This window comes from Lepidothrix coronata, unplaced genomic scaffold (genome assembly GCF_001604755.1).
Source record: "Lepidothrix coronata isolate B3197 unplaced genomic scaffold, Lepidothrix_coronata-1.0 Scaffold32, whole genome shotgun sequence".
In the NCBI taxonomy this organism is placed as follows: domain Eukaryota; kingdom Metazoa; phylum Chordata; class Aves; order Passeriformes; family Pipridae; genus Lepidothrix; species Lepidothrix coronata.
The window spans coordinates 3,627,043-3,654,652 of NW_016690212.1; the positions used below are offsets into that span (position 1 = coordinate 3,627,043).

Sequence of the window (27,610 nt, forward strand, 5' to 3'; positions counted from 1 at the left end):
TAAAATATTTAGAGGGTTTTTTTAAATTTAAAATGAAAGCAGGGGCCTTTTTTAACATTAAATTACACATAATTTCTCAGTACCATCATTTATACACAAGGTTATAAAGTTATTAAATAATTGTTCCAAGTTTTGCTGTCCTTTGTGCAACAATATCAAGTCATCATCATTATTTAGGCAACATCTTAGTCTCATTTCTATTGTCAGTTTCATCTTTAACATTTTACATTTTTGTAGCCAAGAGCAACACCAGATGGTCTTAGAAGCTGAAGGACCACTTAACTAAAGTAATCCCACAGAGGAAAACAGGTGAAGCATTTACTTGCTAGCACTTCTAGTGTTTTGGGTTTATTTTTAATAAAAATTGTTCAAATATTTAGGCAAATACCTGAGATCTTCAATTTCCTTGATATAATTATGAATCATGTTGCTAATTTCTTCATTTCCTTCTCCTTTGAAGGACAGAGAGAAAGAGGTAATGAGGGGAAGAGAAAGATTAAGGAAGGATGGTAACAGTATAAATATCTGAATACAGCTACTAGGCACAAGGTACCAGCAAAGATAAACAGTCACATGGGTTACACATTAAGATCTTATCTGATTTGTATAATATCTTTCCTGCTTAAACTGAATTAAGTCTTTGGTTCCTCTGTCATATGATCATCATGTGATTACCATTAACCTTTTCTATTTCATTTGTTTGCCACATTAGCACATTTTAACAATGCATAAATCAAAAGTAACCTGACAAACCATGCACGAAAAAAAAAATGCAGTCATGGTAAGTCAATTGGTTGATTATTCTATGAGGTGACAAGCAAGCCAACATTCACCCATCTTTGTTTAGGTCCTCATCCAAAGCAAAATATGTAAGTTCATATGGGGCTAAGCATATAAATAATTCCTATCCAAAGGTATTATGTCATATCTCATGTTGCTCGTAGTCCTAAATGAATGGTCAAATCAGGGTACCCAACTACTAACAGAAATCTCCAGAAACAGAAGAAATAATCAGATGAGGGCCTATTCCTGCCAAAGCAGATCCTACATTACTGATACAAAGGCATCACTTCATTCCAAGGGATCCATGAAGCAAGAGCATATACTGGATTAAAGTTCATGAACTTATGAAGCAGTTTACGCACACCACACCCACAGCATACCTGTTCTGGCTAGCACTTGGTTGGCCTGATCACTCATAAGCTGCGTTATTCTGGCTCTAAGTGCGTCGATAGTCTCTTGCATTGCTTTAATTCTAACACGCAGGTTGTTGTTTTCTGTTTGCAGCATCGCATTTTCATGAAACATGTCATTGATGCTTTCAACGCCTTCTTCATCTATAATCCTTTTACCCTTTAAGAAAGTAAAAGTATTTTATTACCAGTAAAGGGCTGACCTACACGTGACAAAATTTTAACTTAGTAAAGGCAATCCACAGATTATTTGAAATTCTAAATAGATGCTCAGAGCAAAAGATAATCTTCTCTCATAAAGTTCAGAACATTGATAAATGGATAGTTTTCAAAACATTGGTAGCTGGACAACACCTTAGCATTTGGGTCCTGTGTAACTCCATCTTAGTCTGAAATACAAGTTCTTGAAGAGGTTAAGAAATGAGAAGACAACTCTATCAAATCAGGATACTATCTCAAGAATAACAAAGGAGTACAACACTCTTTGGTAACATTTATTGCAGAAACCATTATTTGTTTAAACTTTCAGGAAGAAATAAAACATTGTGTAATATGAGTATTTTCCGTATATAAAACTTTATTTTTAAAACACATTATTTTAACTATCTAGTAAGTTTTCAAAAGCAATACACAGGAACTGTACACATTCACTTAACACATCAGTCTAGGTTGTGGTCATTTTTGCTTTGGAGGTGATTGTTTCTCATTGTTGAACACGGCAAGGTCAATTTTTGCCTTTCAAAATGCAAACAGCATGCAGCATCTGTTAACATCATTGGCATTTGCCGATGTATCTTTTTTTGGGGACATAATCTAAGTTTTCTAAAAATATCTGGTAATCGTTGGAATTAGAAGTGTTGTTTACGTCAAGGTTGGTATTCAAACGTGTATGAAGTGGAAGTAGTCAACAGAAAAACAAGCTGTGAAATTATAAGCATTTTAAAGCAGAAGAAATCCTAAGAGGGCAAACTTACTGTTTTGTATTCCATGAGTTCCATCTGTAGCCGTGCAATCTCACTGCGCAAAGCATTTATTTGTTGACTAGCTCTATCCTGATTAACCATCACCTTGTTCTTGATGTTCCGTGCCCGATTGGCATACTTTAATGTGTTCAAAGTTTCCATGAAGTCTCGATCTGAAGGGCTTACACACGCTATCATGAGGGTTTGACTGGAAGTTAAAAAACACAAGTCAGCATTACACAAAGAGAATAGAGAGAAGCCAACAGGTCTTGAGGTAGAAGGTGAAACAAGAATAGCAACTTCGTAACATTTGTGAAAATATTTCTTGATCTAACTCACAGCAGACTGTGAACCACAAAGGTCAGCACTATTACATCTTGCATCACCCTAGCAGCCTAGAGGGGTCAGAACCAGAATTCTAGCTGCAGATCACTCTGAGGGTGCATACATGGCCTAAATTCTCAACAGACAGGGCTAAACATCTGATGGACTGAGTATGTCCAGGCTTTAAAGGAGCTTGCTTCTCCATTGTACATCACAGCTTAGGTGAAGCATTAGGAAGAGTGCACTGTCTCCAGGGCAAACGAGCAATATATACATCAGGCAGACTAGATTCTGATCTTCACTTTCTATAATTTTAGACTGCAATAAAAAAATGAATCCCTGCAACCCTCTGTGAGGCAAACAGTTACCCTCACCGCACCCACTGGGAAACTAAACTAGAAAGAGTAACTAGCCTGAAACTAAAAAAAAAATTCAGTTTCAACAATTCTTCCTCAGCCCTTGCTGGTATCTTTGTGTCAGTTCTCCAAACTGAGTTTAGTCCTCAAGACAAGAGTATGCAGGATTAAGAACAATTTTTTAATTCTGACATGAGGAATACTTCTGTTTTCAGTTGAGAATGAGCTTACATTTCTACACCTCAGAGGACTGGTTCTGCTATGTCTCCATCTTGAAAACTGAACAACTTGAACTCCACTTTCCTATCTGAATTGTGTAATGGATCAGGATTTCTTAAAGCTGTTCTACTCCCTTTATTTTACCACTTCTTTAAAGTGCTCTCCCAGCTCCTGAAGTTATGAAAGTTCTTATTTTTCATATTATACACTATAAAATTCATTTTAAAACACCAATGCTCTATATTCTTTATTGAATAATTCAACAAACATTAATATTTAAATGCTGCTTCAGAACTGTTACAGTATTATACTTAAAATGAGGATTATGGTGAGAATAGTACAGTGATACAATGCTTTTATCATTGTTAACTCAGGACTTACTACAGTCTAACCCAAATCACTACTAGTACATTTTTGATACATATTTTTAAAGAGAGAAACAGTAATTTGGACTGTAATACCTAGGGTGGAATTTGGAAGGCTGCAGAACAGGCTTAAAGAAATCTAAATACAATTCCCCAGAAGAAAAGCTCCATATTTGTTAAAATTTAGCTTCTCACATATTTTGGTTGCCAAAGTAGGAATAAGAAACCACACAAAATGTGTTTATGTGCGTGTGTATGTATATATATATAAATATAAAAAACTCTCTTCCTCAACAGCAAAGTGCTGATTTGAGAAGTCTCACATACATAAAAAATAAGGGGAGGGGAGTATCCACACATTTAACATCAGCCACAAAGAAACAGAAAGAAAATATACAACTATCATCAAAAATGTTCTGGGGTAGCATTTGCTGTCTGTACATTTGTGCTGGTTTGGGCTGGGATAGACCTGATTTTCTTCATTGTAGCTGGTATGTGCTGTTTTGGACTTGTGCTGAAATCCCCTACTATGCGTCCTTAATGCAGATATGTTTCAGTTACTGCTGAGCAGTGCTTGCACACTTTTCACCAGCAAGGAGGCTGGGGATGCACAAGGAGTTGGAAGGGACACAGCCAGGACAGCTGACCCCAACTGACCCAAGGGATATTCCAGACCATACGGCATCATTCTCAGTTTATAAAGGTGGAGGAAGAGGGGGACATTCAGAGTGATAATATTTGTCTTCCCAAGTCACCACTACACAGGCTGAAGCCCTAATTTCCTGGGGATGGCTGAATACCTGCCTGCCCATGGGAAGTGGTGAGTGATTCTCTTGTTTTGCTTTGATTGCATACATGACTTCTGCTTTATCTAGTAAACTATCTCAAACCCTCAACTTTTACCCTTCCAATTTTCTCCCCCATCCCACCAGGGGTAGTGAGCAAGCAGCTGTGTGGGGCTTGGCTGGTGGCCGGGGTTAAACCCGACACCACCATACACTAAATTCTGCAATTTCTCCTGAAGAACAGGAGGGGGAGCAGCGGAGCTGTAAAATAACAAAATATTTTGGAGTCAAATAATGCTTCCGCAAAGTGAGATTTTAGAAGTGGTTTGAAGAAATGCTCACTAGCTGGTGTATTTGACATAAAATTTAGTGAAGCAGAAGAGCTATGCTCTTTCTTTCTGCTGATCTTTTTCATAATTCTTGAGTTTCTTTTGCCCTTATATACTTCTGAAAATTCTAGCCTTTATTTTACTTATTTTGTCTGGCTCTGCTTTTCCTCACACTGCAGCGCATCGAGGTGTTATTAAAGTTCTCTCTCTGAAGACCAGAGCTACGATTTAAGAATTTTGTTCCACTTCTCCGTATTCCTTTGTGAAATGCTCAGAAAACTGCCTACCCTCCTAAATATAAGAGCCAGGCATATTGAATCACATAGAGCAATAAGAATACTTACCCTACCAAAATATACTCAGCTATGGTCGCTCTTCTATTTGGACATGTTAACATTACAGATACAAAATTTGTATTATGATTTATAAATTTGTCCATGCTTTCTTAGATAAAGCCTTCATAGGCCATAACTTCTCTTCATTGTATATATGGAGAATATATAAAGACAGGTTCATACCAACAACCCTGGTGATACGCTAGTTTGTTTTTATTAGGCTACAAACCAACATCAGGTAACTGGACAGATACACCATGGCTTGAAATATATAACCTTTAAACAGATGGCAGTGCCAGTGGCAAACTGACTCCAAGTTCCTGTGCATGGCAGTCAGAGCAAACAATACACTTACAAAAAAACAAAACAAAACCAAAGACCAAAATCACCCACAACTCTAAATCAGAAACTCATCGCAGCTTTAAAATATGCTGTAAACAAAATTTACCATTTATACTATCTACAATCTAAAGATGTCTTCATGGAAAGAACATGTCTGGAAATGGTAACTTCTAAGTACCTCAAAATCCTCTTTCAAAATCTTTTCCCCTGCATTGACAACATTTTTGTCACGACAGCAATTTATCTTCAGAACCTTCCTCCAGTGGCTATTTTTGTTATTTAATGTTTATTTTACTTTCCGAAGATTATAAACTCATTCATGCTCATTCACAATAAAATACATAAAGTGTTCCAATTTTCATACCTGTTTCCCCCAAGAGAGTCTTGAAGCAGCCTTGTAAGCTTTGAATCTCTGTATGGTACATGAGTTGCCTTCTTACTTTTATCTCCCAATGCACTTATTACATTGCCAAGTGCCAGCTATAAGACACCAAATCATGTAATGCAGAAGTCAGAATCAGTTCCTGAGTAGTTTTATTTCAAAAACAGTATAAACCGGGGTCAGCATATTGTGAGAAAATGAATATACTCATGGAAGTTAAGATAAAAATATTTCTGAAGATTTTTACATTTTACAGTAGACATGTAGAAACTTCTGTGTTATCAACAGTGCATCAGATGACTTGCAGGCCAGTACCTGCAAATGCTAAGTGTTTAGCACAATTTTATGCACTGTCTATTGATATCTCAGTCACAAACTGAAGTTAGAAATACTTCATATCTAACAAACATTTACTTTTTATGATGATGAAAGTTGATCTCTATTTCTAGCAGGGGCTACAAATTAATTTTATCCATCTGCTTTATGCTACATTTAGAATAAAATATGGGGCATTTATATGAAAAAACCCAGAATATACTACCTCTCCAGATATTAAATAAAAAATGTCTGAAGATGTAAGCATTTGAGGCTTGAAATTATGTACTCTGGGACCATCCTGTTTCATTGCTAAGAGGGTCTAATTCATGTTTATAAACAAGCTAGCATTTGGCTGTGGAATTATTTTTAATGTGCAACTGCACACACTTCACTCATTTGCCAAACTGAAAAACATGGCTCCAGGTGGCGCCCTGTCCTGCCAGTTCTTGGACTGGGAATGGTCTGGCTGTGCCCAGCAGCTGGAGAACTGCAGGCACACCCCATGCTGTGGCTGCTTGCTTTTAAGGGTTTAAAGCACTCTCAGTCTGTTTCACAAAACTGAGGACTGGACTTCACTGTAAATTAAAGTTTTGCGGCCATATAATATTTTTATCACACTGATTTTCACCTTCATGCATTTTGTATCCTATTTGTTAAGGATACATCTATGTCATCTAAATCACCAAATTCCTGTTGGCTTTGTGCTTATGTTAATGATGAAACTGAACTGAATTCTCTTTCTCTTCCATATAATATAAGCAGAATAACTACAGAAAATAACAACTGTCATGATGGCAAGAGAATCACTATGCAAGTTCTAATTACAGAATACCTCACTGGTACTGCACACTAGCCCACAACAAAAGACATGTTTTCACATATAAAATAGACATGTATTTTGTGTCTTAAAAAGAGAATTGCACAGAGCCTCCACACAGCCAAACAGCTCAAAACAAAGGAATGAAATTATAATCTCTGATATCACTGATATCTATAATCACTGATAATCAACTAGCTCTACTTTTCAGTGCAGTTTAGTAAATGTTAAGTAAAACATTTATTACAGTTAATAAAAAACTATAGAGAGCCAGTACATAGACAAGAAAAAAACAGTGATGCTATAAATTATAAATTTTATTCCTACTTCAAAGTGTTTTGCCTAGGGTTGTTTTACACTATGTTGTATATTTGTATAGTCTTACTAGTCCACAGTTGATGGAAATGCCTTCTTTTGCCCTTTCTCCTGTAGCTCCTGTTCGCTTTAACCTTTCAGATCCCGCCAGATCGACAAAATGAAACTTGGCAGTAAGAGTTTCATATTCATTCATCTCAGAAGATTCAGATATTATCCTGTTATCAGTGGCATTATCCTGAAGTAAAGGAGAACCCATAAGGCTTGGTAAGATCTTTCATATTAACATTTGCGAAGTTCAATCAACAATTAATTACAAGACTATCTTCTTTGTCATGACCATCTCCTTATTCATTCTAACAACAGTATGTTTCAAAATATTATCTCCATGTTAATATATATACACTAAGATTCTTGAAGACCCAGCTCTAGATGCATGCAAATACAAATTACTTTAAGTATGAGCTACCACTGTTTCTTCATGTAGAAATGGGGGGATACATACATTGAAGTATACAAGTCTGCAGCAAGGTGGGCAACAAACTTTGTTCCCCTCAGAAATGCAAGTCTTGCATCAATTGTCAAAGGAAACTGATTTAAAAAAACCAAAACCTTAATTACATTATTACCCCAAAAAATTACCAGTGCCACTTAGTTCATAAACCTACCAAATAACTGAAAGATATTTTGATTTTATACCACTCTAAACCCCATCATCAGCTTTCCTGTGACGTGATTCTTCAACTTACTTTAGGAATTATTGTTTGAAGCCATTTTTAATGGCATTTTTCCTAGCAGTCAGTATTCCACTAGCACTTCTGATTTGACCAGAAAATAAGGACAGCAGGAGGAACACAGGAGGAAGAAAAGGTTCCTTTCTCTCTTCCACCTTCCTCCCCCAGGTAAGCTGTAATGACTGGCACTCCATGAGAGGCTCCAGGGAGTCTCCCCAGGAACACACTGCACTAGGGGCAGGTACCATAGCCTCAGCCTCTTTCCACTTCATGTCCCAAAGCACAGCAACAAAATTATCCTTTTTCATTAGACAATCCTGAACTTTTTTCCTGACGATTAGCGTAGCTGTACCATATACTATGGAGTTTTATTTTACTCTAAGTGTAGTTAGATTTGTTGTCAGGAAAGCGACAATAAGAAAAATCTTTAAATCACTCACTTCTTGATCTTTCTGGTAAGATATCCAATGCAGGACAACTTCTACTAACTTGTCATGGTGTCACGTAATAAGCATGTAATGAGTGTATGGATTTATAACATACTCTCACAGCCCAAATAACAAGTTTTATTGTTAGTAAGGCAGTAAGGCAGATTGTTCTGGGTTTTGTTAAAAAAAAAAAAAAATCAAAACAAACCCACAAACCCTCAGGTATTCATTCTGTGGCAATGGCCTTGCTCAGCTAGCCCACGGCTCCCTTCACTACTGCAAGGGATAATGCAGGTCTCTGCAGACCAAACCATTCTCATGGTAGTGAAATATTTCATGCTTCTCAAGTGGCCTCCTTTAGCCACAGTTACAGAAGAGAACGGGAATTGTGCTACTTCCACAAGACCAGAAATCATTATTTCTGTTATTCTGATGTTTACCCTGACTCTCACTCCCAGCCCTCAAAGTAATGATTAATGCACCCTGTCACTCTCGTTTATTTAGCAAGTGAAATGTACATCTAGAAACTTCTAAGAAGCATGGATTATGTGAACAGAGCTCAAGGAGCAGCGTGACTGTGCATTGCAGCCCTGGCTGCCTGCCAGCACCGGGCACCAGCCACTATGCACAGAAGGGACACAGCCAGCGCTGTCATCCGAGAACGAGAAACTGCGTTGCCCTGGTAACAAAGGTCTCCCAAAACTCTTGTCTACAGAAACTTGAGCTACATCTACCCTGACCACCCAATAATAGCTTGTATTAATTTAGATTCTAGGAGTGTTCAGAGGCCAACATCAGGTCTACCCTCTACTCTCCTAAACTCCACAGGGAAAGAAGAGGGTGCTGTCTTCACAGATCAAGGATATAGAAACACATAGCTCCAGGGAGTCAAATTATCTTGTGCATATCTTCCAAGTAAAGGAGAAACAAAACAGTTTGACATAAGGCAGAAGGTGGCTACCTATTCCTCTAACACAAGCCTCTGTAAGAAAAAAGGTAGAGCAAGGCAACAGTCCTGCAAGTGGCTCAGCTGATGTGGAAGGCTGCGAGTGCATCAGCACAAGGGACTGCTGTGCCAACAGCCTCCAGGAAATGAGGCTCCAAGATGACTTATCTCACTCTCCATAGACAGTTTTCAGCAAAAACCTCCAAGCAGACAATGTCACCACACAGTGACTGAGGTGCCCTGTCTGGGCTCTGAGTGTGATGCCAGTTCCTCCCGAGTGAAGACAGCTGACCACACCACCAGATCCACAGTTTCAGCATGGAAAGCAGGAAGAAGTGTTTTTAGCACGTGTATAAAGCAGGTCTACATACCACAAAGGACCAGGAAGGGACCCTCATTTTGCCTGCAAATGATTATTTGTAGTATTAAAAAAAAAGGCAACCCCACCAAGAAGAACTGAAAATCCAGTTTACTGTTCCACATGCCTATGGGTAAAATGCAAGCTAGACATTATTTAATATTTAAAAAATTTGTTACCTTAAGAATAATCAAGTCCCCCTGAAGGTACCATAGTTTTCAGTAATTTGGATTTATTCAGAACTTTCCTCTTTACAAGATACACAAAGAGCAACTAACAACTTCTAAGAACAGCACCATGTTCATTCATAATTTAAATTTCAAGCTAAGCACACAGACTTAACATAATACCTGCACCCCAAATATATATCTATTTAAAATAAATACACTAAGGCTTGGAATTTAATGCTTTTCCACTTGTGCCTTACTGGATATCAACAAAAAACTTACTCTGAAATATCCAAGCAGTTCAGTTAGCTGACTGCAAGTTTAAACCCACTAACTGCTAAGACACTTAAAAGTGCTTTCCCAATTAAAGACAAATTACATTTTAACTTTCTCGCTTGTGTATGTCGCAACAAAAGACCGTAGAAAATGCTAGAGGAAAATAGGCAGGTTCATGTAAGAGGTTGCAGTTTATGGTTGCCTCTGGCTAGAGGATGGTTACATATGCACAGATTAAATCAAATTATTATAATGCTTAGCAAATTCATCGAGCATTATGATGACTGTAGCATCCTTATTAAGCACAATTCAAATAGCAGTGGCTGCCAAAATTTTCCCCATTTTGAAAAATGGCTACTAAAGATAGGTTTAATAACAGAAAAAAAATACATACAGCATTAAATGCAGGACAGACTCTGGTTTGACATAAGTGTATAGTAAAGATAGCATGTGACCGTGAGCTCTGAACATTCATCTGAGTGCTGGCGGTGGTTCGAGACAAAGCTCCCAGCTTCAAGCACTGCATCATCTAGAAAACAGACAAGAAGTACATTGCACTGCTTCCTGGTTACAGAAAACGTGTTCCTATAACACTTATTGTTTCAGATATACAATTAAACTTTTTCTCTTTGCTATGAATTCAGTTCCTACAAACCAAAAAAGCACAAAGATTCTTAAATAAGCAAACTAAAAGTATTTTCTGTGATTCCTGAAAGAAAATCCTTATATCTTTGTACGCCTCTTTTTACTGTCCCCTGGTAGTAACATAGCTATCTTCACTGACCTGTAGCAACAGATGTATGGTTTTTGTACCTTTTATATAAAAACATGGAGCACAGTAACATTTGTATTAAGATTTGCAATGCATATGAACAGCAGTTTATTTCATATCAGTCAGGAAAAGTAACATATATAAGATCTGGAAGATCAGATTTACTACATGGCCAAAATTTTCTCTCCCAGCAGAACTATATTATTAACAAAAGCCTATTCCTAACTTTAAATTAATGTAGCATGCACTTAATATCAGACATTTACCAGATTTAAGACTATAGAAATTAAGAAAATAAAAAATTTAGCTAGATTTCACACTTAAATTGTCCAAGAGGCAGATACTAGCAAGCATAACCTCTATTTTTAAATGCCCATCAAAACATAAAGACAACATTTTTAGAATGTATTTGGTATGCTACAGAGTAATTTATTTTCAATTATCACCTCCGATTCTCCATTCACAGTTCGCGTTGTAACACCCACTGTATAAATTCCTCCTGCTGAATCTTCATGTATTTTAATATTTGATTTTTTATTCTTTGCATCGATATCACGTGTGGTATCAAACAGATCAAGAATTTCTTCATTGTAAAGCTAGGGACAAGGAAAAAAAAATATCACTTTAGGAAGAAATTCTTCTAAAGACTAACAAATCTGTGCATGGCACATACCAAAAGACATAAAAATCCAAATGTCTCAGCTCCCAAAAAAAGAATGCTGTGAAACATCCAAACTTACAAGAACAACACATAACAAGAGCAGCTGCAAATTAAGTGATCCGCACAACTTTCTATTATGCCACCCAAAGAAGCAGTAAATTCCTCCATGCTGCCAAATCTGAGAGGTAATTCTTCAGTGGGACTAGGGAAGAGAAGGCATTCGATGCCAGCAGAACTAGAGTGGCAGTGGTTTCTGTGGTAGGCACCTGCTGTCTTCACATTTGACCTTGGGGTTTTCTTTGTTGATTCAGTTGACTGCACCCTCCTCCAAACATTTCCAACTCACTGCACTTGCTCTCCCTGCCATCACACCTTTCCTCATATCCTCTCTCACACCTTAGTAATTCTACGTCTCTCTTTCATTTAGATAAACTCTTCCTGCTCTCAAAGGAATTTGACGTATAATAGTTTTTGTGCAAGCTGCTTCTTAAAAAACAACCAAGCAGCAGTCCAAAAATACTATGGCATAGCTTCTTGAGCAGGGCTTTTGTACTACATAAGAATGTTCCAAGTTTTACAAAAGGTGTTTAGATCCAATTGAAGATATCAGGGAAAAAACAAAGCACTACCCCACTGAGAATCTCATGGCTCAGGTCTCTGCTGATGTACACTGAAACATTTCCAGTCTTTAATTTAGTTATACCAACTCACTTCAGCAGAGCTCAGGTCAGACTAATTCAATTCCTGATGAAAATCATTAGGTAAAAGTTAGAGAACCATCACAATAGATCTGTATTCACCCAGAGTACTTTCTCATACACTGAAAGTGACTTTCTCCTCTCACAAGCAAAAAGTCTTACCTGAGAAGAAGAGGCTCAGTGTTTGTGAATGTGATGCTTTTAATCCTTTACATATTGAAAAAGGAATTGTATTTAATTATTAAGCATGGAATTCAAACAGGAACCATCTTACCAATGTTTTATCTTGATAAGTGCAAACAAATTTATGCCACAGTTTAGAGATCCTGATAATGCACCTGCAATTGCATGGGACTGCATATGCCTATCTTTTGAAAAAGCAGGAAAGCAAGGAACTAAGGGAGGCAGACTGCAGCAAACTAAAGAAAGGCAAGAAAGTAGCAAACAAAAGCTACTGTTCCCTAGAGTTATCCAGCTGTAAGACTTCAAAGTTATTCCAAAATACAATCTTGCTTCAACTTGTTCAATCAGTAAATTATAGTTTATGCAATTCAGCTCTAATGGTAGATAGGATGGGAGGAAGAAGACACTTTCTGATACAAGAGTAGTGTATAATACCTAACTAATCAGAAAAAGTTCTTTCTGGGAAAGCTCTAATTTAACCTCAGTAGAACAAAAAAAAAAAAATCTACCAACAAAAATGACATTTTATTAAGGGAGAAAAATATTATAAACATCATTTAACCTTTCTCTAAATTAGATAAGACAGGTTTCAGTATGCACATTTCATCTGAAGTACATGGTAACAACTGCAATTCTTCATACCATTCCCCCTGTAGCGTTTAATTACTGCTCTGTATTTTGGGAGTCAGCCACATTTGTAATGTTATGTCAAAACTCATAATAAATTCAGAAACCACACTGGTTACTACTCCTTATGCTACTCATGTTGCAGCTGCCTAAGCAGAAGCAAAGCTGCAGCTCCCTGATGTACAAGCAGAGAGAAGAGCAGAGCATTCCCACAGCACGTTCTCAACCCAACTCTCTCTAGGCAAACATTAGCCAGAGCAACACAGAGTTCTGCTTAAGGTTAGCAGTGACAAACCTATACCAGTGCAAAACTACTGCCAGCTTGTTAATCTTTAGAACAGTCATAGGAACACATGACTAAAGGACTTAATTTACTTCAAAAGTAATAAAACCAACAGATTTTTCTCTTTGGTAAAATAAAAATGGAGTTTTTCCACCCCTAAAGTAGATAAAATCATAAATACTGAACTAAGCAATACAAATTTACACCTGCTCTTCCTTAAATTGATTCTTCCTGTCCATGTGCCTAAAGTATCAGATTTCGCAGCTTGGTAGTGAATGTAAATGTGTTAAACCCAAATCAATCAATTTAAAAAGTAGTTCCACAGTCAGGAGACACAGCATAAAGACACAGCAAGACTTAAACCAACAGCTGCTGCAGGTTGGAAAGATCACAGATGTTACAGCCTCTTTACCAGTAACTGTGTCTATAACCAAACACAAGGGGAACAGTTTTGCCACAGCATTGACCAGAGTTTTCTCTGGGTCTAAGGAAAAAGGGCATAGTGACACAAAAGTGTCACTATTAGAATAGTGACCCAATCCTAAACTAATGGGAACTGCAGAAGGAAGTATTTTCATGCTAGATTTCTTCTTTGGTGAAAGAAATATAAGCCTCCTGAACAGATTTTGTAAGCTAAAGAAATCTATGGCAAAGTGGCAAAAGCAGGCAAAGCACGGTCACTATTCAAAGCCACAAAGTATAATTGAGGGGGTTTTTTATAGTTTCTTGCTTTAAGGTTTTGCAAAGAATTACAAACAAGCTTGAGCAACAGGCCATACAAACAAAGGCATGCTACAGAAAAGGATAAGTTATGACTAACATAACTATTTCTGTGCTTCAAAATAATGCTATAAAGGGAAGTATGAAAATAACTGGAACAAGATAAAAAGGCTCTTTTTCATAAACTGAAGAGCTGAAGCAAATCCTATAAAATTTCCTTTTGAAAACTTGAAGATTAATTCAAAACATCTTGTAAGAAAAAAATGTAAAAGAATATTTAATTGGTGTTCTAAAAAACCCACAAAGTTACACCCACAAACACAGATCATATTTACCTCTAAGAACTGTGCATTCACTTTAAAATCCGGAGGTGGAAGTCCTTGTTTAATAGCACCTTGTTTCTTTTCTTCAATACATCTGAAAAGGTGCTTAACAGCACGTGATATAATGCCTTGTTCCTCTTCTGTTATGTTGACATCAAATCCAGTGCCCATGGTGTATGTTTTGCCAGCACCTGTCTAATTTGAAAAAGGAGTAGTCACTAGAATGCATGAATAGCACCAAATCTCACAGAAATGCAGTTTGTGAACACTAATCAGTCTCTCATCTTTACAATATTAACACACACAACAATGGGTCATTTTGAAAAATAGATGAACAGCAGAATTTGGACCAACTCTACTGTTTATCCACAGATCACATACAAGAAGGGAGAGACCAGTTCAATCTTTCATAACCTTTCCCCTGGAAACTTCCCCTAAGCAGCTTTCATCAGCCTTGAGCTATCATCTCTGAGGTCAAAAGATGAGTTAATGTTTTCAACCAAGGCTGTTAATTAAAGCATGTATTTTGGAGGTAGAAGTGGTATTCGCAGTTTTTTACTGAAATAGATCAAATTACTCCCTTAATTACCATGTTGGAATATCTCAGATAGTATATTCCCATTGTTCTCACTTTATACTGACAGAATCTTCACTGGGAAATTAATTTAATTAAATGTGAAGTCCTATAGAAGACAAGGCAGTGTTGTGTTTTCACTTAATTAGTGGGTCAAGTCTAAGACAAAGATAGGATCACACAGCTGAACATAATCTGCTAAACTGGATCTGCAAACTGCTTTGTTTCACTAGGATTAGACTTCACTTAGCTAACTTGAGATGCAACATTCAACAGTGGTGAAAATTCAGCATGCAAGACCTAATTTTATGCAATTGATTCCTAAAGGAATATTCAGAAGACAGTAACACATTCTCTACATTGTGCTCAGCTTTGAGAAGTCAAATGTGTGCTAAGTGTACTAAGAGGGTGTGTTCTCTATGAAAAGTTTTCTGACTTTGGAATCTGATCTCTGCATTTTGCCCACAAACAAACAATGTGACCCAAAGTTCCACAGGATCTATTTTTAAGAAGCTCCTATTCCCAAAAATGTGTGGAAATGCAGAGGGTTGGATAGTTATTCAGAAAAGAATCTCATTACAACATCTCTAAATGTCAACCGATTAAATCAATAATTTGTATTGCTGCATTGAGGTGAATGTAGGAATTATATGGACTGATACTATTTTCAGCATTACTATTAATTTCAGATCTACTGCCTATATATACTCTGTGTTTTCACTGCCAGTTTACACAGAATCTATATAAAATCCTAACGAGTCTCCTACAGGATAACTCATTGAAAATAAATCCAAGATGCTAAAAAACAGATTCACGCACTTCAAAATTTAAGAGAAAATCAGTTGCAAGAAAATATTTATTCCAAAATGAACACTTCAAAATAAAATTATAAAGCTTACCTGGCCATAAGCAAAGACAGTGGCATTATAGCCTTCAAAGCAGCCTTCAATCAGCTTTTCTATACACTGTATATAGATCTCTTCTTGCTGTGAGTCAATGTTAAAGACATAATCAAAAGTGAAGGCCTTATCTTTTCCCAAGAACACTTGAGGTTCACCAGGTGTGACAGATGTACAAATATGGCATCCTTCAATCTTCTCTTTGGCTAGCTGTGGTCTAATTCTGTTTTCGAAGAGATAAAAAGAACTATTAGAGATTCTCATCATCAAAAAAGGAATACACAAACAATAAAAATAAGGGATGAGAAGAAGTCCTTACTGGCTGAAAAATCAGAATTTTTCACCAAGCCAGGAGGTTTCCAGTTGTCTGAGCCACAGAACTGACTGTATCAGAACCCCAGTCATAAAACTGCCCATGCAAATAACATTTTTTCTGAAGGTTCACCTACTTCAAGTTGACAACCTGCCTCAAACTCTTAATATTTCTGTATGTATACTATACATTACTGAAGAGTAACTTTCATAATTGGTTTCAAGTCAAGCTTTTTAGTTTTATCTTTCTTCTTCATGCTTTCACCATAAAAACAGAAATTTTAATGTTATGGGAGTTTTTTTACAAGCAAGATAAATGTGAAAAAATACAGGATATTTTAAATAGCAATTTGGGAGCAGGGACCCACCAAAGCCTACATGTCATGTTAAATGAAAGCCTCCCTGCTATGAGAACTATGATAGCAAGGAGAAGGCTCACATTTCTTCTTTCCCTTTGACAGGAAAGGAGCTTTGTCACAGCCAGAATACTTCTGTGAAATGTTTGGTTTCAGTGAAGAAGCATATCTTCAGACAAAAAAAAAAAAAAAGAACAATATCTAAGAAGTTCTAAAGGTAAGATTCCTCACTATCTTCCAATTGAGACAAATTTCAGCTTTTATTTCAGTTTGTTCTGTTTCTGACAAAATACTTTGTAGAATATAGCTACCTTGGACTTCTTATATCATTTTATTAATTCCTCTGCATTCTTAACACTCTTGCAGTCTCGTCAAAATTGAATTCATGTACTGTCTCATGACCAATAATGACTGTGGAAGTTTGTGATTCAATTGGTTTAATGATTAACTATCAACAGGAAAACTCTGGCCTACATAACACATTATTCTAGCTGTAATTAACTAACAATTTGTTTACAAAACTACCTTTTTTTTAAAAGAATTCCAAAGTCCCAAAACAACAAAAAAAAACCCCCCAAAAACCCCCAAAAAAACAAAAAAAAAAAATCACACAAACAAACAAAAAAACCAACCAAACAAAAAAACCAAACACACAAAAAAAACCCCACCCCACACCAAATGTGTGCAGATGTGTGCAGGTTAAAAGACAGGACAAAGAAGGCTATAGTAAGGGTGATAAAACATCAGCAGTACAGCTACATACAAACAAAATCATGAAATATTTTATATAGATTATCCATTTACATAAAGCTTTAAGTACCCATGTTGACTTCAGTGTGGCTACTTTTAGTTACACAGTATCAAAGATCTATGCAGCGTATACTTTAAAGGCACATATTTATCTCATATTCCACATTTTAGAATAGCTGTGCTGTCTTGAAGCAGATTCCCCAACATCTTCACTTATCACATGTTGGTTTGGATCACACAGCAGTTTCAGTGTGCACAATTTACACCCCCTTCAGAGGAAACTAAGCCAAAATGCTTGACTCCAAACACACAAAACTTGTTCCAAAATCTAATGGGAGCATAAGGGCCCAAAGCTACCTGCTGATCTACTGTGACCGTGCCAACATTTGCTGATGCAGAGAGACCAAGTCTCCAACAGCTCTGAGTGGACTGCTGCAGACTAAATGAAATTACATCAGCACACGTACACTTCAGATCAAGTTAGAAATATCTTACTTAAAAGAAAAAAATCACAAAACATTATATATCTTCTTTTTATTGCAGATTCTGAATTTGTCATTCATCCAGGGATGTGCATTGCTGTCAGGAGTATTTTTCCGATTTTCTTATTCTAAGGGTTTCATTATATCCCAATGTGTGACACTAGAGACTAACCATAATTTATTTGTAAGGTTTTCCACACATTAATTCCATTATGGAAAGTTCATTTATGATCAGGAGGTACCACCCTTCTCAGCATACCCTCTAGAGTGGAGCAGAAATCAAGTAAACCTTTGAAAAATTTCATTAAAGGAAAGATCATATCACGTGTAAAATAAAATTTGCATTTAAGGACACAAAGTGTGTAATATAGTCACAGACATTCTCTCTAATTACATCATTATCATAAGAGTTTTTTCTTTAAATGAAATAAGAATGCTAAAAGTAATTCAGGATTTACATGACTCCTCCAATAACAACAAACTTGATCCACTACCACCTGTGAAGACTAAACACAAAATCTGATTAATATGTACAGAAGCTCGTAATACATTTACTTCCTTCTAAATTAAGGAACTTTTGGTAATAAAATAGCTTTTATTTCTAGGTAGAAAGTCTTCAAAGAGAAATTAATCATATACCTTTTCTAAAAGCATTCTACACAACTGGAAAGTTGAGCAAATAAAACACTGTAGCATGCTGTCTAAAACAATATTTAGAAAATGCCAACTCAGTAGGTTATTCTACTGTTTTCTTTTAATGCCGTGAAGTCAGTCAGAGGGCAAGCTTCTTTTTCAGACTAAGTACTCTTATTCTTTCACTAATCCAGTGCAGACAGTACAAAGGCCATCAATTGTCCTTACAAGAATAAATTCTGAGGGCTTTTAGAACTCCAGAGGTATGTCATTGTTTTACAGTGCAAGAAAGCCAAGGAAGACCTTTTCTAAAAATCTAGATGGAAAACACATTTCCAAAATCAAGCATTCCAGAAACCCAACTTTCCTCCACTTATGAAGGGCTTTTACCACTAACTTGCAGAATGAAGTTGACAACTTCAAAAAAAAAAAAAGTTTTTCTTCATATGTTTTTGTTCTATGCTTAGGAAAATGAATTAAGTTTCTACACTGAGGAACTGATTCAATTATGACAGGTGCTGAATAAATTTCTCCTTTCTCCTGCTAAGTAAAGGCTCAGAGTGACCACAAAGAGGAACAGCATGCCTAAAATATCAATGATTTGCATGGTAATTATTACAGTGATGACAGCACTGTAAAGTGAGCAGTTTCGATGTCGCCCTGCAGAGACTTCCCATGAGAATCGTCCCAGCTAGGTCCCTGCCTTGCAGCCAGGCAGCACCTCCCAGAGCTCTGCTGCTACAAAACCCTGCACAACAGCAAGCCTATACATATCAGCCCAACGTAATCAGCCCACAGCAAAACACCATTCCAGAAACCAGCTAAGCTGAAGGAAATCTGTGTCACTATTAGCAGCTTGTTACCGGCTCAGTTGCTTCCCCTGAGTTGTAACACAACATTCAGAGACCCAGCAGTGATGATGATGGTGTCCTTCCTCCTTAACTTACCACTAAATCTGAAGGCAGTGCTAAGACAAAAATACATTTTACTAGCACTTAGCACAAAGGAAAAACAAAGCAAGACTCGACACATCAGGGAAGCTTCAGCCCAAAGATAACCCTTCTCCTTTTGTGATTACTCTTCCACAATGTCCCACTCTGCCATGTACTTGGGAGAAAGCAACCAGAGAGAAATCATGGCTGCATCAGGTTTGAAAGACACCTTCCCCAAGAAAGGATGTGCAGACAAGAGATTTTCATCACCTAACCTGAAGTCTGCTCAAGAGATACTTCATGCTCTGAAATCTACATAGCTCTCTTGATAAGTTTAGCACCAGGCTAATATGATGACCTTAAATGAGAAAGCAACAGATGCCTCCCTTTCAATCTGATTTCTGGCCACTTACAAGCAGTGTGAGTGGATTACCTGAACCTCATGGCTCTCAAAGTCTTACTGTTTGTACCGAAGGTGTGGCCCGGCAAATAAGTCCTCATGCAAGTCAGATTCTGCTCCAGCACTGGCTATAGGAACATTTCCTCCCCCTCCACCCCACAGTTCAATTGGGAAAGTGAGTTTTTCCTTCTGCTTACAGCCAAACCTTTTGCACTCTCATGCCTTAATATGGTCACTTCTGTCAGCAAAGCAGGCAGCAGCCACGCTTTAAAAATGTGAAAGAGTTCATTTTGGTCATCTCTCCTTGCCCAGCTTGCAGTCTGGCAAGCTGCCACAGAGATTTTTCTCCAAGACCAATTTGACTTCACCATTTTGTCTTCTACATGGTCCCACCTCACCTGTTTTTCAGGCTTAATTGTATATTATCAGGTGTTTTCTACCTATTTCCAATCACATCTCCTTAGATGTGGCAACTTCCCAAACAACATTTTGCTTTACATCCTTCCCTCTCCTCTTCTCCAAAGCATGAACACACCCAATTCTTGTTTATGTGTAGTTTGCAGCACCTCCAGGCCACACACATGAAACTTAATCCCCTAAATCTCTCCTGCCTCAGCACACTGAGACAAGTTGTCAAATTAGGGAGTGCTAAACCAGCCAGCAGTTGCACAGTAATACACTGTATTGTACTGGAACTAATCCCTCAGTAGAACAGGGGCATAATGTCTCTGCTAAAAGTATTGTCAGCTACAACAGATGCAGATAATATAGTTCAGGGACTACAGCCATCATCAGGTCAATACCCTGTGTTACGCAAGACATTAGACTTTACAGAATTGATTCCTGTTTAAACTAGATAATATCATAATATCTCTTTGAAAAGCATCTTCTCTTAGTTTATTTCTAGGGATAAAAAATTGTCCCAGTGATTTAAATATATATTATTTATATAAATAACTATCTGGATACATAAGGATATAGATGGATATACATACACACATATCCCTTTTCAACTACTAAACATTCATTTTGCCTGTTCATTTAAAAACCTCTCCAATACCTAATTCTAACCCAGCAATCTCCGTCCACCTATGATTAAGTCACCCCTTAATCTCGTTTTGTACAATAAATGAGACCAGCAATATTTTAATTTTGCATCTCCATGTGAAGAACTGCAAATATTACTCTAACAAACGCTAATAATCAAAATGTTTACCACATGCCTTCTCAGCACCTCTACAGAATAGCAATAAGAACACAAGAACTTCTAAGAGTGATCTAAAAAGGCAAAGCATCAAATTATTCTTGTTTTACAGAAAGAAAAGTGGAAAAAAACTAATCACGGGTTAATCTTTCAGATAGCAGTGACTATCCAGAAGCTGTGCATTGGAAAGGAAAGATTACTCTGAAGTCCCATGTAAAGTTCTTTTTCATTAAAAAACTCCATGGGGAAAGGGCTGTTTTCACCCTGCTCAGAAAAGCATGAATTCAAACCACGTGTTGTGCTGAGCAAGAAACAAGTTAGCCTGTAAACCTAGGGCTCTTCAATGCTTCTCTTACTACACTAAGTCTATTAAATTTCACACAATTAAGTTTCACATGTGGGTATATGAAATATTAAATCCAGAAGCACCTAATAAAATATTTACTGAAGCATAGCAGGCAATATAAACTGGGAAACAAACAAACAAATGCTGTACAAAACCAAAAGAAAACACTTTCCTGCCCTTACTTCAGCATCAGAATTCCTTCACCCTTCTATTCCATTTATGCTCATCAAATGACTCCCATTAATCTCCCTTCACAGCAAACAAGGAGTAAAGAAACTGAACAGATTTCATCTCCAAGACATCTGATATGCATAAACTTTTCAGTATTTTTGCTAGCACACAGTGGAATCTTGCTCTATAATTAGCAGCACCTCCAAAAGACACACTGATAGCATCTGAATGCAATGAGCTTTTAGCATACAAGAGGGTCTGGCATATGACAAATCCCAGGTTTACCTGTTAACATATCAAAAAGGGTGCAGAAACAAACCTCTAGGCTCCCACCAGCAACTATCACCCACAGAGAGTTTCTGTGCAGTGGTATCACTTAACGGTACAGTTCTGGTATCGATCACTGGTATTACACCTACTGGTATCAAGAAGTAAAAAGGACATGCAACTACAGATATACAAGTTACAGTGACCACACAAGACACAGCTCAGCAACCAAGCTGCGGCAACTGGCCACCCAGCACATCGCCAAGTTATTTTCCCCTTCCATGGGTCAGCTCCCACCCTTGAATCTGCTGCTTCCCCTGCAAGAGGCACAGCCACACACCAGTCACCCAGCCAGGGCAACGACACTACCTTGCTGCAACTGTAACTCGATCACTCTTACATAAGATTTGGGCACCGCTCCCATCAGTGTTTCTCTAAAGCTGCCATGGTCTAGACTGAGCTCAGTCCTGCCAGCAGGTATGTGTGCCCAGAGCCCACAGAAGATAGGCAGAGTCCAGGCATTACTCGGCCTAAACTTACACCTCCTGGCAAGCACAAGTGAGGCAGATGTTTTGCACATCTACTAATGCTTGCCTTTAGATACCAAGAAACTGTCAGGTATGTGAAGTAGGTATCTTGATACAAGTTTGGCAACACCAGAGGATAAAACCTCCTGGATAGCTCTTGGACATAAAAAATGCAGTAAGGACTGTGACAAAAGCTTAAGCAGGACCTACATGGTCCAGATTTTATTCCAAAGTCCTATAAAGTTACTTACAAAAAGGTATAGCATTCCTTCAAACTATGCGTAGCCATGAAACATGACCACTAAACCCTTAAGTTAAAACATCCAGCAAAATCAGGCACTAAATGACCAAATGGGCTCTGATATTACATTTTCAATAGCTAACTTATTTTACTGCAAACAAAAAAAATTTTTCCTATTCAAAAATATATGCACAGATTATTTTGTTTCAGCGCTGCAGACTGTCATTTCCAGTTTGCACTTAATGAGAAGGCAGCAAATGGAAAACTGGAATTAAATTAAATTGAGGAAATATACCACTGTCATAATTAGATTTGTCCAGTTCCCCTGCTCTATGCTCAAACTCTATTTCTTCAGCTATTTTTTTTTTATTTTTGCAGGCAAATTTAATTTCATAAAACAATTACCCTTTTCAGTAGCTTGTGTCTGGTCAGCTCATCTCCCCATTAGCTGTTTATGCTGGAGATGACATTTGCAGTGCCAGGATGAGGCAGTTCCACAGGCTGCTGCTCTCCCTTGGTTCCTGAAGTGCCATATAATAGCTGCATCTCCGGGCAGCCGCTACAGCCAGCCAGGACACAGTTTAGCAGTATGATTTCAGATTAATTCTTGTGCAATTCTGTAACAGCCTAGCAGGCTGTGCAACACAGATGGCATCCTCACACTGACAGGGACAGTCCTGTGCTTTTGCCAAGAAAAGAAAACGCAAAGGGAAAACACCCAGGCCTGCTCTCTCAAGAATTCCTACTGCCCCACATGCTCCCTTCCTCACACCACCTCCCACAGGAGGGCTAACAGAACTTCCAGCAGATCTAGATGACCTCCAACATCTTTCTTCATAACATGAATGAATGCTTTTATCCAAAGTTCCTTCGTGTGGTTTCTCATGGAGTAGTTTACTCTCTAGTGAGCAAAGAAATCCACAGCTTTTGAGAACAATTTGACTTTTGAGAGAAAGAGAGAAGGGAGAACTGTGTTTCAGGATTTGTACTGGCCTTGTTTATTTCTAGTTCAAGACAAGGTCATCTGTGATGGAAAAGCAGTATTACCATAAGCTTCCACGTGCCTGCCAAGCACAGAATGGGCACACCTCCAAATCCAAGTGCAGTTTGAGTAGAACTAAACAGAAATGTTATTTCCAATGCCAAAGGCAAACAGATTTTTTTTAAATTGTCCTACTATGCTACTTGCCTTAGTTTTCTTATCAACATCTATTGTTATATGCCTCACCACTCTCAGAAAGCTAGAATAACAATCCAATATCTTAGATAAAATGAGATATAAGCAAATGCAGCAAAGTATAATTTATGAACTAAGACAAAGTATTTATTATTTATGAGCAAGAAATGAAACAAGGAGTTAAGTAAAAGTAAAGTTCTAAATTAATTTCATACCATATAGGAATGCAGGCACACCTCCATTGTGCCATGAAGTGGCAGAATAGAGACCTGAGTCACAGCAATCAGGGGTCAAACATGCTTCAGTGCTGAAAGGGTCAAACATACTCTGGGGCTGAAAGGGACTACAGACATCGGATCTCCATGTAGCTAATTAGCCTGAAGCAACAGCCTCTCCCCATCAGGGAGTATGAACAAGTAATTTCAGAGAGTAAGAAGCATAAATAAGCATTAGTGGTGCACAGTGGAACACAGTGCTCAGCTATACTACTCGTGTGGTCAGCATTAGCTCAAGGTCTGGACACCACGTTGTACAGTTTACATGAACATACACTGAAAAAATAGTCACTCACTGGCTACTTCTCCTTTAAGGATTAACCCTCAAAATATAATCCCTGGGAATATTTATCACCTTTAAAATAAGAGAACAAAAAGAAACTCCCGAATGTGCTAGCTCATTTCAGTTTTTATTTTAAGAGGTAGCTTCTAGTCTTAGAAAACTCTATGTACACTTCCAACTTTTCATCTGCTTATACTTCTGGAAATCACCCCACAGTTGACAGAACAGCAGAGACATCCCAAACACCTGGTTCAGACACAAACAACAGGTTTCTTCCCCAGGTGGTCTGGGAAACCTAACATCTCCAAAGGCTCATCAGAAATCAAAGAAATGTCTTCTGAGCCAACACAGGAAATACACAACCAAGGGAAACTGGAACCAAAAAATTTACCACAAGGAAGTAGAGCCACCCATGGCTCTGGGTTTGGATGAGTGTTCCAAGTCACTAAAGCTGTAGGTTACCAGAGGATTCAACCAGTCTGCAATTTGATGGTTGTGCTCCAGGTATATTTATATACCAAGTCCAATATCCAAAAAGCAAATGAAGGACAGGAGGACTGCCTTAAACTGTGCATTAAATCTGTCTCTCTTACAGGAGTGCACTTGCTTTTTCTAAGTTAAAGGTTTCTGTTGAAAAATATGTTTTAGCTTTTATGACTAATAGGCTCATGCATAGAAATAGGAAATACCATCTTCACTTCACTGGTAGTGTTTCACATCAAGCACTAGCACTGACAATAACAAATACCAGTATAGATTACTATTATGAAAAATTTATGGCAATAGTACCTGACAGTTACACAACTTATAGAATGTAAAGGTCACAAATTCAAAAGAAAAGGGGAAAGAAAGGTCTTCTGGTGTGGTCCCAGATCAGTGTCTACAACTACTGTGCTCATGGATACTAAGAGGCCAATTAAGCCAGCAAGTATATCTTTCCGTGGGTAAGGATTCATGAAGAAAGCAACTCTATATACAAAAGAAAGAGCACGGCAACCTATATTTCTTTTGAAAATTATGGGGGTTTTTTCCTCCAAAATGTAGCTTTAGCACAAAAGTTAGCAGCTGTCATCATTCCTGCTCTGGGAAGCAGGAAAGAATGCTCTGGGAAGCATAGCTGTAAGGAGCGGCTGAGTCACTTTGCTTAAGAGAGCCTGGTATTAATTATGTAACAAGGGCAGTACCAGGAAAAGAAATACACTTTCTGTAGCATCTTTCTACTCTTTGACTGAATGCTTAACAGAGTTTAAATGTGCTACACAAATATCATTATAAGTACCCTAAGATGAAAAAAAAAAAAAAGTTAAAGTTTAAGGAAGGCTTGTTGAAGAGTGCACACCCAGCAGCCTAGTAATGAGTCATGATAACAAGTGCTGCCAGCATCTTAGAGACAGACACTTTGCTTCCAGAAATTTTAGTGTCAGAATTCAGCTGACAATGTGATGCACTGTCAAAAATAATGTGGTGAATATAGCCTATCCTACCACCCAAAACAATGCAGTCACTGCTGCTTTATCAAGCTATAGAATAACATTCATTTAGGTGCAATGGAAAAAGGGGAAGGAACAACAACAACAAACCACAAAACCACAGTCTGAGTACCTCCAAACATAAATTCAGTCACATTTAGAGTTCAGGGATTTTGAGGTAATTCAGGCAGTTCTTGTAAACCAGGGACCAATAAGCCCAACACATCCAAATGCACCAAGCCTGTGAAAAGTACATCACTCAACAAAAATGTGGTTGATGTCAAATCTTTTTATAAAGCACACTCATAACTACTGTTGTAATTAATTACCAGAGTCAAACTTCACTAAAAACACAATTCTGTGAGACAGCTGGTTTAAAAAAATATTGCCAGCAGCATCATTAGATCAACAAATGATCTAATAATGCCCATATAGTATTTTTAATTGAAGGCACAGAAATGACAGTGGCTTTGTTTTAAAAGGTGAATATTCCTACTTGTAGAGCAATGACATTATTTTGTGAGTGTGCAAAACAGTTTAATTATTTATTTATTATGCAATTAAGTGACATATTTTATGAATAAGTACATACTTTCAGGAACTTCCTCACATTACAGCTTATCAAGACCTTTAAGAAATCAGGGATAAGTACCACAAATATATTCAGAAATAAGCAAACAAAACAATGTTTATTCACTCCAGAAATGTGAATAGTGAATAAACAATGTTTATTCACTATTTTTGAATAGGAGGGAAAAACAGATGTAATGCAAGATTATCCAGATGACCAAAAAACTGTCAGTCATGCCAACATTAGGCTTAATTCAATTTCTTCTTCAGTTAAATCTTCTTCGGTTAAACGTATGTATGTTCTAGAAGTTCACTACGTCTTCCAAATAGCCTGATTTTTAAAAATAGGTACTCTATTATTTTTAGACAAAGTTAAAAGTGTTTCCTATGTCTGCAGCAAAGAACTCTTAATTATTGCCTCTGTAACCCAGATTTCCCTTTTCTTTTTAAACACCCACACATATTCACTTACGCTCCCAGCTCTGAGAGATATAGTACAGAAATCACTACATGTTCATGTCAAGACTACTGCAGCTCTGAAAATGGTTTTCATTTCTTTCCTCTCCATACACAAACTTGATCTTCCCAGTTATATATTCTCAAGTTTAGAGCAGTAGGTTGCTTTATACCTCTGAACCACAGGTCCAACAATTACGTTTTGCCAACTCAAAACAAACACAATTACCAACATACTTATTATAGGTAAAGCTACAAGCCACTTCCCAAGTAATTACAGTTAAATAATACAACAAAAGGACAGGAGGCTCAGATCAGTTAAAAAAAATCACAAGTTGTCATTAATCATTACTGAAATGACTGCTTATCTAACACTTCTAAAATAACCAGAGACTTCACAATAGGACAATACAATTAAAAACAGTGTTTCAATAATCTGCTCTGTATAGTCCCTTCACTCTCTTAAATTTCAGTGCAACATTCTTAGAACAAAAAATACTGTATGACTTTTCTGCCACTCCTTGTTAAAAAACAAAAACAACACAAAAAACCACACTGTATCCATAACACCCGATACACCAACTTCCAAAGCAAACTGCAGAAAATTTCTTCATATTTATTGTTGACTGTTACTAATGAACAGAAGTTGCTCTGTTTCAAAACAGAAGGTAGACTGTTCAAGCAGTGACTGAAAGCTTTGAGCTGGCAAATCCCAGCTCTGGAATAAGGAAAAATAGAAATAGTACTTTATTTAGTACTGTCTGTTTTTAAACTTGCAAACCAGAAAGAAACAGTATCATCCACTTTCTTCAGTCCTTCTGGTTTGGCTACACAGTGTTACATGTTTTAAAAAAGAATTTTAATTCTTTTCTTCCTCTCTATTCATTCTATTTGCAAGGCTCTATATCATCAGCAGCATCAAACTTCAATGATAATTTTTCCATCTTTCCGTTCCTATGCAGTGACACTGTATTCAGCTGCAGGCTGAAGACCTGACCACCATGCTGCTCTTTACTGGCTTTAAAAGAAAACCTCAAAAAGTTAGCTAAAAGTCAGGACAATTCAGGA

General features: G+C 37.4%; 1 protein-coding gene across 10 annotated transcripts in view; it reads right to left on the minus strand.

Moving 5' to 3' along the window:
* KIF21A (kinesin family member 21A) overlaps window positions 1-27,610 on the minus strand; it is an 87,818-nt gene that overhangs the window by 39,703 nt on the left and 20,505 nt on the right. For all 10 annotated transcript variants that reach the window (XM_017811464.1, XM_017811462.1, XM_017811468.1 and 7 more), the window contains exons 2-10: window positions 15,692-15,914; window positions 14,231-14,413; window positions 11,170-11,319; window positions 10,346-10,480; window positions 7,113-7,280; window positions 5,575-5,690; window positions 2,168-2,363; window positions 1,164-1,353; window positions 389-452 (exon numbers count right to left, since the gene is read on the minus strand). In XM_017811464.1, coding sequence (XP_017666953.1) covers window positions 389-452; window positions 1,164-1,353; window positions 2,168-2,363; window positions 5,575-5,690; window positions 7,113-7,280; window positions 10,346-10,480; window positions 11,170-11,319; window positions 14,231-14,413; window positions 15,692-15,914 — 1,425 coding nt within the window. The remainder of the gene's footprint in view (window positions 1-388; window positions 453-1,163; window positions 1,354-2,167; window positions 2,364-5,574; window positions 5,691-7,112; window positions 7,281-10,345; window positions 10,481-11,169; window positions 11,320-14,230; window positions 14,414-15,691; window positions 15,915-27,610) is intronic.